The sequence below is a fragment of the Melospiza melodia genome, chromosome 22 (genome assembly GCF_035770615.1).
Source record: "Melospiza melodia melodia isolate bMelMel2 chromosome 22, bMelMel2.pri, whole genome shotgun sequence".
Classification (NCBI taxonomy): Eukaryota; Metazoa; Chordata; class Aves; order Passeriformes; family Passerellidae; genus Melospiza; species Melospiza melodia.
Genome location: NC_086215.1, coordinates 12,985,001 through 13,000,000, shown reverse-complemented (window position 1 = coordinate 13,000,000; position 15,000 = coordinate 12,985,001). Strand labels below are relative to the sequence as shown.

The 15,000-nt window shown below is 52.8% G+C and overlaps 1 protein-coding gene across 5 annotated transcripts in view; it reads right to left on the bottom strand.

The window, feature by feature from the left end:
• The window catches only part of PBX3 (PBX homeobox 3), a 101,631-nt gene that overhangs the window by 4,545 nt on the left and 82,086 nt on the right, over window positions 1-15,000 (bottom strand). For 4 of the 5 annotated variants that reach the window (XM_063174302.1, XM_063174304.1, XM_063174301.1 and 1 more), the window contains 5 exons: window positions 14,062-14,303; window positions 9,891-10,081; window positions 7,816-7,951; window positions 1,860-2,025; window positions 591-703 (listed from right to left, as the gene is read on the bottom strand). In XM_063174302.1, the coding sequence (XP_063030372.1) occupies window positions 591-703; window positions 1,860-2,025; window positions 7,816-7,951; window positions 9,891-10,081; window positions 14,062-14,303 (848 nt within the window). The remainder of the gene's footprint in view (window positions 1-590; window positions 704-1,859; window positions 2,026-7,815; window positions 7,952-9,890; window positions 10,082-14,061; window positions 14,304-15,000) is intronic. The other variant, XM_063174305.1, reaches the window with a different exon arrangement.

Genomic DNA, 15,000 nt, shown 5'->3' with positions numbered 1-15,000 from the left:
CAGCAAGTGCTGGGAATGTTCACCCGCCTGTGTGCGCTGGCATGTGTGCAGGAGATGATGGTGTGTACACAGCACAGAAACCATGGAGCCAGCCCTTCTGAGGGGCTGGAACAGTGACTTGCAGTGAGGTCTATTGTAATCGCTCGGTCAGAGGCGTTCTGACATTTAAGTAAATACAGAAATAGATGAATGAATTAATAAATAAAAGTTTGTCCAATAAATGAAAGAGAGATGGGAGAGTTGTTTGGGTTTTTTTAAAGGGCAGGGGAAGGAGGGAAGAAAGGAAAAAAAGAAAGAAAATTTCACTGGATTTATAGTGTCCATGGAAGTCAGATGCACCCAGTCCCATTCCATGAGCTCAAGCCAGAGCCGAATGCATTCACAAAGCTTAAAATTTCAATCAGAAAAAAATCATTCTTTCCTTAATATTTGTGAAATTCAATGCCGGGGTAAGAATAGGCCACATCCAGAACTATGCAGCCTCCACTCTGCAGCGAGGCCCAGAGCAGTTAATAGAGCCAGAGTAAGGTGGAATTTTTAGCCCAAACCCTACCCTGCCAGAAAGGCCCTGCTGGGGGCATTTCTCCTACCTGTGACTGCACATTGGCTCCGACTTGGGACCCCTGGTAAGAATCCCCATTCAGACTCTGCATGTTCATGAACATGTCCCCAGAATTTGGGAGGTTAAAAGAACCAGAAGAACCTGGAAAGGAAAGAGTTAGGTAGCTGAATAACAGAGAGCTGCAAAAACATAACCCCGAGACCTGAGGGCAGGGGAAGGAGAAGCAGCAGGACAGGAGAGGACAGGTAAGGCTCAGTGGAGGGGAAGTTGCTGCCCTGGCGTGGGGTGAGCGTGGCCACAGATCCCAGCTCTCAGCCCCACACCGGAGCGCTGTGCTGGGCAAGCCTGGAAGCTCCCTGCAACCCAGGGCAGCTCTTCCCTCTGGAAGAGCAGCCTGTACAGCAACATTTCCATATCAGAGCTGTCCCCCTGTCAATCACTCCATCATGAGGTGCCATCACCAAACACACATTCTGAGCCTGTGCTTTGTGTCTCCTTCCAAAGGAAATGCTTGGCAGTTCCCAATTATGTGGTTTACTACTGTTAAAGACGGAACCTTTTTCTTATTTGCTTTTAGTTAGTCTTTTTTCCCCGTGGTTCTCTATCCTCTTCAAAATTCGTCCACAACTAAGTCACAGCAAAACTTGACTGCAAATAGTGTTTGTGCTTGTGACAACCTTTGCCCCTGGAGCCCAAAAGAGCAATGCCTCCCTCACACACTCCCTGACTAAGGCCATGCTCAGACTTGCAAAATGTCATCAGCACACCATGAGACCTGTAGCAGAACATGTCACAGAGTAACTCCGAACTAAAGTTCCATCCTTAGATTTCTATTCATAACATCAACTCCATTTCAAGCCATCCAGAGTTTAAACTCAAATTACAGCATGCTAAAATATTCCTCTATTTTGTTGTTGTCTTGACAATAAATTTAACGGTCCTACAAAACCAGACTTGGACCTCTGCCCCATTTTACATTCTCTTCAGTGAATAAGTAAAAGCCTAAAGCACCTACAGAAACAAAGAAGGTGCCAGAAGGCAGAGGCAGGCAGCCGTTAGCGCTGCAGGGATTGCACGGCCCCACTCTGCTCTCCCCCAGCTGTGGGAGCTTGGCTGTGGAGCAGCTGGGGCCTCCCACGGCAGGGCTCAGCCCTCGTGGTGCAGCCCGGCCACCCTTGGGCTCAGGAACACCCCCTGTGCCAGGACTGGCTCTGCTCTGCATCCTCCTCACCCCACCGAGCTCACTGGGGCACGTCGGGGCCCTGCAGCAGGCAGGAAGGCAGCAGGCAGTACGTACCAGAATTTGGTGTGGTGGGGGAGTTGGTCTGGTTGTTCTGGACAGCCGCGGCCACGGCATGCGCTGCAGTCACGGCCGTCTTTGCCGCGTAGAGATTGGCTTCCTCCTGGAACTTCCCAATGTTCTTCTTGTACCTGATTCTCTTATTGCCAAACCAGTTGGACACCTGCAGAGGAGAGAGGTGGGCAGGGTGAAGTGCTTGGCTGGGCAAAGCAGGATGCCTTTGAGATGTCAGAAATATGACCCATACCTGCTCTGGGTAACTGAGCACTAACCCGGATCAGTTAAACGTCACCATGGAGCTGGGCTGACCTGGCTCTGCTGCTCTCCTGGCAAACTGAGGCACAGCAAGTGACTGATGACTGCACATATCCCAGAGCTTACTGTACCACGGCATTGTCCCCTACCACCATGGGCCATTTGTCAGCAAAACTGTGCAAGACCCAGAAAGCTGCTCAGGGGGGACCAAGGTCCGGTTGACTGAGGGCGAGCGGGCAGTGAGAGCAATTGTTCTTTATTTTTGGGCTGGAACAACCTTGGCAGCCCGCTCACAGAATCGTGTTTGGTTGGCTGAAAATGAAAGGAATCATATAAATCAATAATGGTTGAAAAGTCACTTTGTCATGTCCCTTTGAAGATCTGTGCTGAAGCCAAGGTGGCTCCCAGGGCACTGGCTATTAACCCGCACAGGGGTCACGCCTGGAGCTGCTCAGGGAAGTTTGTACAATCTTGCTTAGGGGCTTTGTTTAACTTCAGCTGCTGTAACAGAGCTCCTAAATAACAAACCCAGTTTGGAACATGGACAATGGCCAACACAGCAGAGACAATAAAAGAGCAGCTCCAGCAGTAAAGGGGAAGGGACCAGTGACAGCCCAGTGGTTATCAGGCAGCCACAGGGCATGGCAGGGGCTGAGGCCCTGTCACAGCACCCAGTTCAGGATCCTGATGAGGCAGGAGCCAAATCCTGCTCTATTTGATGTGGCACAGGCTTTTGTTTAACCGCAATTAATGGAAAACCTCTGGCCTTTACCAGTAATATGGAAGGTACCTTATACATCCTGCTCCCCTGATAATACTCCACCATATTCTATATATTGCACTTAATATCACCTTGTCAGTCAGAGAAGCAATAATACATTAATGAAACCCAGCAAATAATTATTGTGTACAATCAGATTATGCTTTATTAACAGTATCATAATTGAGGAATCTCTGCACATCAACCATATTGTCCACGGATGTGCACGAGACCCCTCTGTTTATGCACGCCCCTGGACCAATCAAACAACAGCCATCACTAATAAAGGTTTATTTAATTCTCACAGTAAAATTTTAATATCACCAGCAGCCTGGGGAAGCCTCAACGAGTGGATTTGCTTGACATCAGATCGTTTCCATTCTGCTAGTCCCAATACTTCTTAATCTTTAATATCAAGGCAATTAAAATTAATGGCCACTCATCCAGAGCCACTGTGGGCAGTGTTTCCTTGACATCAATTGTTTGATGGGATTACCTAGAGGTTAAACTAACAAGCAAGGTTTAATTGGAAGCAATGAGAGGAGCAGTGCTCGTACGTTATGTTTAACCCGCACACCACATCTAAATGAATATCCAGAAATGTTCAACTCTTCCTCAGACTGAGCCCGGCCTCGGGGCTGCCAGAGGAGCTGCAGCAGCCCAGGATGCCACTGTCACTGCCCCATCCCCTCTGCCCAAGGACCCTTTGTGCTCCTGTGACACAGTGCAGGGCAGAGCGTGCCCCAGCCAGGGGAAGGGGGACACCCAGGGACACCCAGGGACACCCAGGGATACCCACAGACACTCAGAGACACCTGGGAACACCCAGGATCACCCAGGGACACCCGGGGACACCCACAGACACCCAGGGGCACCCAGGGGCACCCACAGACACCTGGGGACACCCACGGACACCTGGGGACACCTGGAGGCTGCAGCTGGGAGAGCATGTCTGACCTGGGCAGCTGGACCTGGACCTGGCCAGGACAGGGCACTGCCCCAGCCGGCTGTGCCAGGCAGGGTTTAGGATCCCTGCCCACCTGGAGCACACCTCACCTGGCTTGTGCTGCCGTGGTCCCAGGGAAGCAGGTGCTGGGCTCCCCGGGACCCAGCTCCTCACCCCCAACCCTGTGCTCACCCCAAACATGGAAGTTGTCTCCATTGTGAGCTGCCTCACAACACATTTTTCATTAAAACAAACTATCTCTTCACATAGAAAAAACAATGAACATCTTTCTCCTCCTGATCATTGAAGGCCAATTAATTAATTGGGCTTAATTGTATATTACATTTCAAACAATACTGTTGCACTTATTTATCATGTTAATTGCAACGTTAAATAAAAAGACAATAAATTATTACTGAAATCATCAAGATGCCTAATGTGGGATTTGGGATGGGGCAGGCCTGCCTCTTTGCCTCCAGAGTGGGTGATTTCCTGGGATAAATCAGTGCTCATTCGGAACAGAGCATCACTGCTGGAACTGGGGAGCTGCAGATTCATGGAAATCTTTCCACTGTGTTTCCATGTTTGTAGCACACAGTCTATGTTCCACACCTAACACACGGTACAAACCAGGAAATGTTAAAAATCAATGTTGCACAATTACAGCATTGATCTGTGATCTAAACCCAGGAGTTTTACCTCCAGAGCTATTTCATTATGCTGCAGCTTTTTTCCTTGCTTCCCACATGAAGTCCAGGGGTAAGAGCCCCTCCATCCACAGCTTTCCCTGTCCACCTGCTCACAGAAACACTCAGAAGCAGCAGGGACCAGAGGGGTGCTGGAAACCAGCTCCTGCATCCTTTCTTTAAAACAATGTTAAATATATTCCCTTGTCAACCACATCCTTCCTTTGTTTGAAGCGGTGAAAAATGTTATTGCTGTACTCCAGTGCCCGCTCTCAGCACTGGCTGTGCCCTCTCTCCAGCCCGTGTGATGGACTGATGGTCGTTTGCGACACCCTGCAAGAGCTCATCTGCAAAAGTATAAAACATCAGCCTCGCAGCCATGGGAGGGGAGAACACACAATACACTTTATCTCCTCCAACGTGTGCTGATGGGGCGGCTCTGAATTACAGCCGACAATGTTCTCTGCTAAAGACATTTTTTTCCCCAGAATTACCTTTTCCGCACTCTTAAAAATGAAATTGTGTGAGGTGTTCATCTTAATAAATAGTTTGTCTTTATGCTTTTCTTGAAAAACCTTCTCTACATATTATTTTAAACACCGATATCAAAACTGAAACCATCGATCTCCCACCTGCAATGAAACGATTCTGAGAGACAATTTTCTTTGCAGCTCAGTAAAGTGCCATGGCAGCAGGATTTCCAGTCAGCAGCTTAATCTGGGGGGAGGATGACCCAAAACACTCACTAATTAAGTGTTTGAGGGAGAAAATGTTCTGCCATGAATCTGCCCCCAGCGTGTACAAGGCACTGACAGTACAAGAGAGAAACACTTGGGATCATCGTTAGGAGAGGCTACAGAGGAGCCTGGCTCAGCCAGGGAAAGGACAAAGCCTCTTCATCAGAGACGAGCCAACAGCTCCAGAGTTTGGAAAGCCGTCCCTTAATGTTATTTATTCCTTTTTCCAGCCCTTTGGCCCTCCGGGGTATTTGCAGCACAGGAGGTAAATGGGGCATGGTGACAGGCACAGCAAGGTCCAAGGGACACTTGGTCAAGGCTGAAAATACACACACTCAGAGGTGTTCCATGAAGCCCTGAGCGAGGTGCGGCTCAGGCACGTCCTGGGATGCCATTGCTTGTCCCCTGTGATGCTGCTCCTGCCAGGGTTCCAGTGACTGCTCAATTCACTCCGAGCTCTGGATTGCAGCCTCTGAGTGCTGCTGTCAGTCACCACAGCAGGGTGGGGGCTGCTCTGTAGCGCCTGCTCAGAGCTCCCCTACCACATGGCCTCAAAAATATACACCCTTTTCAGTAAAAGAAAGATACCTCCAGCCCAGTTTGACCTACAAAATACCAACTAAGCCTGCAGTACTGCCATGCAGCCTCTGGAAGTGCCTCTGGAAATCAAAGATTAGAATACCCATGGTATTCATGCTCTCTAGCTGTGACAGCAGATCCATCAGGAACTCAAGCAAGCAGCTGATCACAGGCACTCCCTCTCTCTCATACCTGCTCCTCTCCCATACATGATACGTGGCCCCATTTCCAGGCTTTACCATATCAACACGAGTTTTTCCAAGTCATTATAACACCTTGCCAGAGCGCAGCTCCAGCCATGCTAAGGGCCCAGCCCTGCATCCCTGGTGCCAGGCTGGGTGGGCAGCACTGCCCTCGGAACAGGCTGGCAATGTCACCCAGCAAGGCTGAGGCTGCTGGATGCAGTGCTGTGGAGGGCAATGCAGATACTCCCATCGCTCTCTCAGACTTCCTAATGGATTCAAGGAACAACTAATTCATGTCTGTATCAAATATTAAAAAGACAAACCTATATTCCTGTCACAGGCTCTCTGCCACTGCTGGGTTGCTGGACCATCTGCCTGCCTTTTATTTCATTCTACAGCATATACATTAAATCTTATCAAACAACCAATTAAGAAAGAAATCAGATCTATTAGCACTAGAAGCAATCAGTTATGGCTTCTCAAATGTTCCATCTCATTTCCTACATTCACTTCAGCCTTATCTTGATCTGTCTTTTTATCTGTCCACACCAAGGAATCACTGAGCCCCTTCCTGCCAGGCACAGCTCACCCCTGGGTGCGGAGGGAACAGCTCTTCAGCAGGTCTGCTGGGCTTTTTCATGTCATCTTGCCCAACTACATTAACCAAAACTGAGGAACTTTTGGTTTGTTTTAGTTGGTGTTGATGGCATGGCCTCTCCTAACCATACAGCAGGCTGCCTTGGATCGCATTGAAGATTTCTGGACACAACTCACTGAAGGAATTGCCACAAAGCATCTCGTGCCAAGGACTGGAACCAGCAGCAGGATTAAGGCTGCAGACCACAGTGCCCTGGCACTCGTGTGCTCTCAGGCTGTTTGGTGGTTCCAGGCACCCCCAGCAGCTGCAGGGGCGCCTGAGGGCACTGAGAGCAGCCCAGCAGCCACCACGGGGCTCCTGTGATGCCAAGGGCAAGGGAGGAGCAATGTGAGAGGGAACAAGCTGTGTGCTGAATTTCCCTCAAAAACTTCTGCCCATCACCACAGCTATTTGTAAATGGACTGGGAGAAACTGCCTCCCTCCCCACCCCGTACCTTCCCCTGGCACCGAGCACAGCCCCTTGCCACCCCATTTGGAGTGGGGTATGTGCTGCGTGCCAAGGAACAGGCGAGGGGACAGCAAGGCACACACACGTGCCCGGGGCAGTTGTCAGGGCTGCTGCTGGGGGCAGCCAAAGCCAAGTAATTCCAAATTTGGAGGAGCTGGGCAGACTTTCATTTGAGAGTCTTCAATAAAGGGCCTGAATTTTTCATGCATTCAATGGAGGCCTATAAAGTAAATCTCAACTCAGGTCTTAATTATAAAGCTAAAGGTTGCGTTGCTAATAATGCCAATAGTGCAGCCTGCAATCATTAATAGTTAACACACACGCCGCAGGCACCATTCCTCTCAAGGAGCTGAAATATTGATAAGGGAGCCGAGGGAGCAGGGAGGAGCCAGCGCACCAGCTCACCAGGAGAGGAGAACTCGGACACTGCAGGGCACTTCCCTGCCACACGTTCAGGTTCTCCCCCGAGCTGTGCAAGCCAGAGTTGTGGGAGAATGATTGGGGTTTCTAGCAAACATGCAGGCCACGTGGAGTGCCAAGAGGTGTTTTGCTCTTTGAGCTGCCTGGTGAAGGAAAACTCGATGGTGCCACCAGCCTGAGCAGGACACCAGTCTGAGCTGTGCAGGTATTTTGGCCCACAGGGAAAGCAGCTGCAGCCAACACCACCCTGTGGGGACAGGGGCCCTCCCTGCTGCTTACCTGTGATACCGTGATGCTGCACTTCTTTGCCAGCTCTTCTTTGGCTTCTTCACTGGGGTAGGGGTTACTGAGGTGGGAGTAAAAATACTCGTTCAAGATTTCTGTGGCTTGTTTACTGAAGTTGCGCCTTTTCCGTCTGAAATGAGAAAAGGAAAACACCACTGTTCCTCCAGATGCCAGCAGGTCCCTGGTTGGATGGGGAGCTCACAGGCTGTGCTGCAGCACAGAACAGCACAGCAGAGCTGTCCTGGCGCCCTGATCCCTTTGGGCTCCCCAATAATGTGGGAAGGAGCAGCAGGCAGCAACACCACACCCTGCACCCTGCCCCAGGGGCTCTGGATTCTGCCCCTGGCTTCACACCCTCACCTCCCTGCAGGGTTCATCCCATGGGAGCACAGGCCACGTTCACACACTGTGGGAGAAATGGTGAGGCAGGTGCTGAGGCAGCAGCCTCCCTTGTGGCTCCTCCACAGCTGGGTACACAGCCCAGCCCGAAGCTCCCAGCCACGGAGCCCCTCTGTGCCAGCAGCAGCCTGGCAGACCTCCTTCCCCTCCTTCCCTTCAGCACAGGTCGGCTGGGCCCCTGCACAGCTCCCTGGGGTCAGGATGGTACAACAGGATGGGGCAGCCGTGCTGATGTGTCCTCACGTGGCCTCCCTGAGCTAATTGGCTTCCAACAGCAAGTGGATTTCAGGGCTTTGTGAGCGAGACCCATCTGTGCCCCCTCCTGCCATGGGCTGCACGGGGCCCGGGCTCTGGCCCACATGGGACATGGGACATGGGACAGGCCCAGGGGTGTCACCTGGCTGAGCCTTGCAGGGAGCACCTGCCCGTGCTCTGCCCAGGAGCCTGCAGCAGTCACCATGGTGTGTTACCTGGCTGGAGCACAGAGCCTTGCAGGGAGCACCTGCCCGTGCTCTGCCCAGGCGCCTGCAGCCCCAGCCATGGGGTGTTACCTGGCTGGAGCACAGAGCCTTGCAGGGAGCACCTGCCCGTGCTCTGCCCGGGAGCCTGCAGCCCCAGCCATGGGGCAGCCCTCACCATGGGGCAGCCCACGGCGGCAGCGCCTGCACAGCTGCAGTGCCATCCCTCCGTGCCAGCAGCCGCTCTCCTTCAGCAGAACATGCTGTGGAAGGCTCCAGTTGAGCATTTCCTCGGAGCTCCTTCCCCCAGGGCTGCTGCAATCAGCGCGGGCGCCCCAGGCCAGCCGGCAGCCGAGCGCAATCCCCAGCGCGCTCCCGCCGCGTATCACGGTGCTGCTAACTGCGCTGTATCCTGGAGCAGGCAGGCTCCCTCCCTGGAGCTCTGTTTATCTCATTACTATGCTTCCGCTCATTTTGCCTTATTTACCTTCCTCCTTTTTAAAGAAATCACTTTAAAATGTACATCTGCAGGCTCTACCTTTGCGTTCCTGGAGCTCTCCATAGACATCTCCTCCAACTGCCTGCAATTACCCTGATTTCCCACACCTGCCAGTGACCTCCTTGTTAATAACATTATTTTGGTCTTGTTTAGCTCCTCACAGCTTTCAGGTGTGAAGCGTGAGCTGCTGGAGGAGGGAGGCTCCGTGTGGCGCCTGCTGCTCCTCCCTTTTCCGCTCCTGCTCTGCCAGGCCCTGCTCTGAGGACAGGAGTCCTGTGAAGGGGATGGGGCTGGGGATCACTATCCTACTTCATCAGGCTTCAAAGCAATTCTGACTGTGCCTAAACCCCCCTCCTAATCCCTGTCTGCCTGCCTCCTGGCAGCTTGTGGAGCTATCAGCCCACTCAGGCCGCCGTGGGTCCTGGGGACAGGCACCGAGCTCCAACGGTGGTGCAGGTGTCCAAGGTGGGGAAAACGAGCCCAGTCTTTGCACTAACATTTGAAGAAAAAACCTTGTTGCTTCTGAAGTCCTACTGTACAGGGATCCCTTGCACAGCAGCTGGGGATGAAGGCTCCTGGTGGGACAGAGCAGCCTCTCCCACCCATCCCTGCTGACATGGGTCACCACTCCCAGTATGGCCAGACTCTACTGGGCTGCCCAGAAATTACTGCTTCCCCCCAAAAAGAGACAGGGCCACTTGCCTCTGCCTTACCTGGCATCAAGGAACCTTGATCTTAAAATCATTACTGCTTCACAAGTGCTCTGTTTGAGCTGCATCTGGATGGAGCTGAATTTTCGATGAATGATGCCCACCATCCTTTCAATCTCCTTGGGAGAAATGGGACGTGTCCGGCTCTGTTCTCTGAGGAGGTTCATGACATGAGTGGTAAATTCATTACACGCCTGTGGAGGAAGAAGAGGCTCAGATGTGGGTTTGTGCTGCCCCACAAGGACACAAGCTCTGACCTGACTGTCGGGGGAAGGCAGCACCGAGGGGGACCCCTCACATGGCCCTGTCCCCTCCACATGCATGGCCACAGGATCCCACCCGCCCAGGATCCCTGCAGCCGTCCTGGGGCAGCCAGGGGAGCCCAGTGGCACAGCCCTGCTCCTGCCATGCTCATCCTTTCCCCTTCCCCAGCCAGACCCCCGTGGAAGGGAGCAGTGGGATCAGCCCCTGTGGCAGCTGCAGGCAGGGGCAGGGTGTGAGCGGGGACCTGCACTCCTCACAGCCAGGGGGGCACACCCCGAGCCCTGTGCCTGGGTACCCCCTGCAGCACCCAGGCACCTGAGACCTTTCTGAGGCACCGTGGCCCCGCGTTGGGTGGGTTTCAGTGGCACTGTGCCCACTGTGCCCACGCTGTGCACGCCGAGGCACTGAGGGCAGGCACAGGGAGCCCTCAATTACCACCCCCAGTCTGTGACACGGTGATAAAAACTTCAGACTGAGCCACCACCAGGATGCCCCTGGTCCGAGGCTCCACACATGCTGCTGTCCTGACTTCCCTTTGCAGGCTGGAGCCTGACAGAAACTCTGCTAGCTCTCCTCTTCCCTGTCATGCAGGCAGCAAAATACGTACGTAATATGTCTGACAACCACATTTTCAAGGATTTTCCAACATTTCAACAGATTATGCAATGGAAGGAGTTAAAAGTGAAAAGTTTATGCATCTAAAAACTCATAATTTCCTATAACATTTGCTGAACGTCTCACAACTTATTAAGTGAAGCCATCTATGAATGCAAATGCTGATTAGCAATTTGGCAATAGCCCAACATTCGCAGAATTCACATAGCTTTTCTTTAAACCAGTAGTTCATACATGATTAATTAGAACATCTCATTTATGTAGTGTGCACTTTAGCTCATTACTCTAAGTAAAATTCGTTAAGTATTTACATTTAGATAATTAAAATCTGGGTACACCCTTAAGAAAGATGCATACACTTCAGGCAAAGTGATTTTTTTTCTTTACACTACTGAAAGTAAATTACAGGCTAATTTACATCCGTGCAGCACCCGTTGGAGGCGGCCCTGGTGCAGAGCCCTCTGCTCGCCACCACTGAGCCGCTGCTGCTGCTGCCAGCCCCTGCCAGCCCGGCTGTGCCAGGGCTCCAGGGTTGGGCACTGCCCACCCTCACTGCCCGCCAGCCCCTGCCAGCCCGGCTGTGCCAGGGCTCCAGGGGAAGGGTTGGGCATTGCCCACCCTCACTGCCCACCAGCACGTTCTTTCTTTCACCAGGGGACACCCCGAGCAGGCACAAGTTCAGGCCCAGCCCTCTGACCGATGACACCAGCTTTGGCTTACTCAGGAAATGTTGCACAGAAGGGAAGGGGACACAGGCACCAAAATGCAGCAGCTCTCCCCCTGAGATCAGGCAGCAGCTCTGATTGTTCCAAAATACAACTGAACCCAAGAATTTGGCACTGGATGGGTGTTCCAGGCACACAGTTTGCCACAAGCCCCCTTCTTTTCAGATCCCAGAAATTCAGTTTTAAAGTACAATAAAATTGGCAACTGTTGCATTAGAAATATTTTCAGGTATGTCTTTTCTATAACAGATTTCATGTCAAAAACTGGACTTTGAAAAGCAATAATTAGTTTCTTGCTTTCAAGAAACAAAAAGCTTTCTCTGACTTTACTCAGCTTGCCTGATGAGACTTGGTTTGGCTACAACTGCTGGGAGAGCCTGGGTTTAATTCATCTCCACCAGCACCTCCCCTATGCAGAGCTGCCTCACACAGCACAGTGGGAGGAAGCTCAGAAGACTCTGATGCTTTGTCTTGTTTCTCTTGTTTATTTATAGCGTCCAAGCTACTTGATCCCTTTTCCAGGACTATTTTTCAGGCCTCTGCTTGGTGCCTGAGACATTATTAATAATGTCAGGTTATAAGTGATGGCCTTGTTAACCTGCTCAGAAACCTTGTAGGAGCCGGGATGCTCCTGCTGCCTCAGTGCTTCATCACGAGTGCGCAGGAAAAAGAGAGGAAATGGCCCAAAACAATGCTGAGGGGCAGGGTGGCAGCCAGTGCTCTGTGAGGCTGGTGGTGGCTTCTGAGCTGCCACACCTCGCCCCAATTCGGGGTGAATTCAGGAGACATCTGTGAACTTGGGAAGTGGGTTCCCAGCTGCTCCAGGAGGCCTGGGACCCTTACAGTACTTTTGCCTACAGCAAAAAATGTATTTCAGTGTAATTACAGCAGATAGCTTTCAATATGTCATCTCTGTTATAGGAGCTGTAAATTATGGAAGGCGCTGCCTGTGCGTGGCCATTTCTCCCGGCGCCCGGCGAGGCAGCGCTGGGTGATGGCGTGACACACTTTCCATTTCTCTTTCCCTTTTTTTTTTTTCCTGAGTACATTCCCCTGACTGGCAACAAATATCAGGATCAAACCCAGCCTGGAAATGTCTCCAGGAAGGCGCTCTGGTTCCTGCTGCCGTGGGACGGGGCTGCCTGTGCGGGCAGGATGGCAGGAGCGGCTCTGCACCGCGGGCAGGTGCCCAGCACGGGCTCCCCGCTGCAGGAGCTCCTGCCTCCCAGAACCTGTGGCGCCAGAGGCTCAGATGCCAAGCCCTGGCTGTCTCTCGGGCACTGCAGTGAGACGAACCAGCAGGAGACAGTTTGCTGCCAGGCTGGGGAAATCATCATATGTCTGTTGAGCAGACGTGGCTGGGTGTCAGGATCCGTGGGGAAGCATGCATGTCTCATCCTCTGCTCTACCTCTCTCTCCTGCTCCAGCAGCATTTGAGCATCCTCCAAAATTTCCTGTGGTGTGGACGGATGGCTGTGACATTTCAGCTGAAACCTTTGTAAATGGAGCTACAGGGCAAAAAATGCTCCTTCTTCCCCCACGTCATTAAACTTATTAGAGTCCAAGGATGTTTGCCAGGAAGCGGCTGCGAGCACGGAGCTGCTGCCTCTGTGGCCCAGATCTGCCTGCAGCCGGTGTGCTGTGCCTGTGGGAGACAGGTTCATGCCTCAGCCACCCCATCCCACACTACAGCTGCCCCTGGCAGGGCGAGGAGGGCTCGGGGTTCACCAGGACTGCTGGCCTTGGGGTTGGGGAGAACAGCAGATTTGTACACAGACCCTGACAGGTGCTTGCTCAGTTATTTGTTCTCTGCTTGAACAACACAGTGGAAAAGACAGCACAGACAAGGCAGTGCCACTGGCACCTGAGACACACGGTGCTCCTGGCACCTGGCAGCACGTGGCAAACGTTCTCAGTGCCACTGGCATGCTCAATGTGTTGGGTCACCAGGTCCCAGTGGTGAACACAAACCCACAGGTCTCTGCAGCATGCTCTTCACTCCAAACAAAGACACTGTGCTGGCATCTGCCTGAACCAGGACTTCCCCAGTTTCTGTCCCCAAGCCTGGGCCAGGTGCTCTGCTGATGCCTCACCGCCCACTCTCTTCAGACCTGTCCAGCTGACCTGCTGTGGCCAAGTCTGTGCCAGAGTATCCTGCCACCTGCTCCAGCAGCCTGTGGGCTGAGATGGCCAAAGCAGCCCCTATCTGCCTGTGCCCCCCAGATTGCCAGACCCAGCTGTGTGAGGGCAGAGGGTGGCACTGAGAGACAGACATCTCTCCTCCTCTCGGCCTTCTGTGGGCTGGGCAAAGGGGGGAAACATGGGCTTGGGTGCTGCTCTTGTGCAGTTACAGACAACAGAAAACATTCAGACATGCAAGACATGCGTCCTGGCTCCGGCCAGCAGCTCCTTGGAGCCCGACAGACAACAGACTGCCACGGTGGCTCTCTCTGGGCAGAGGGGTGGGGAAGGGGAGGAAGGGTTGTGGTCCAGAGTGGGCAGCGGTGGGCACTGGCAAGCAGAGGAGAGCAGTGTCAGGTACACGAACAACTGAGAGACTGATGTCTGACCTGTTCATATTTCTCCAGCTCTGTGTGATAGATTTGTCTGATCTGGGTCAATTTGGCTCTGTAATCTGAGTGCTCAATAGAGTTATCTGAAGACCCTCCAGAGGCTGCTGCGGCTGCAGCTGCTGCCGCCGATCCCCCACCTTTCTCCGGACCTGAGACTCCTTCTGCCAGAAGCATATTGTCTAGTCTCATTAGCTGAGGATCGGGAGGGTCCTCCTCCTGGGCTCCTCGGATGCTCAAACCTTGGGCAGACAAGAGAGAACAAGAGAAAACACAGTCAGTACTTCTGCATGTGCCCACCTGCCACGAGCCCTCTGTGACACCCGCCTGCCCGGGGGCCACGGGCACAGCCCTGCCCCAGCATGGCCCCAGCATGGCCCCAGCACCCCACGGGCACAGCCCTGCCCCAGCCCTGCCCCAGCACACCAGCCAGCCCCGTAAGACGCAGTCTGGCAGTGCCACAGGACCCTCTCTGCTCCCACACACAGCAGGAACAGTACCTGTGTAGGCTGTGCCAGATGTGCCAGCAGCACACAGCTGCCAGGCATGGACCTGGGCACCAGCAGTGTGCTCCATGCACTCAGGGGACAGCACAGGATTCCACACTGACTGTCTCAAGGTGGACACACAGTGGGAGATGACCCCCCCACTGGCCAACTTTCCAACTCAACAAAGCACAAGGCATTAATCTTGCTCTAAAATACACATTTTAAACCTGTCACCTTCATTTAAAACTGTAATTCCATATAATTTCATGGGAATAATAAAAATGTCTCATCATCTCTTTAAATGATTTCTGTTGCCTGTTCAGAGGTCCACAGGCACACGCTGATGATACCACGCATTGTCCTGGCGTGTCCCTGAGATGGCACACACGTGCTGGGGACAGCCCAGGCCACCCGTGCTGCAGCCAGGGAAGGTGGTGCCGCACCTGGGAGT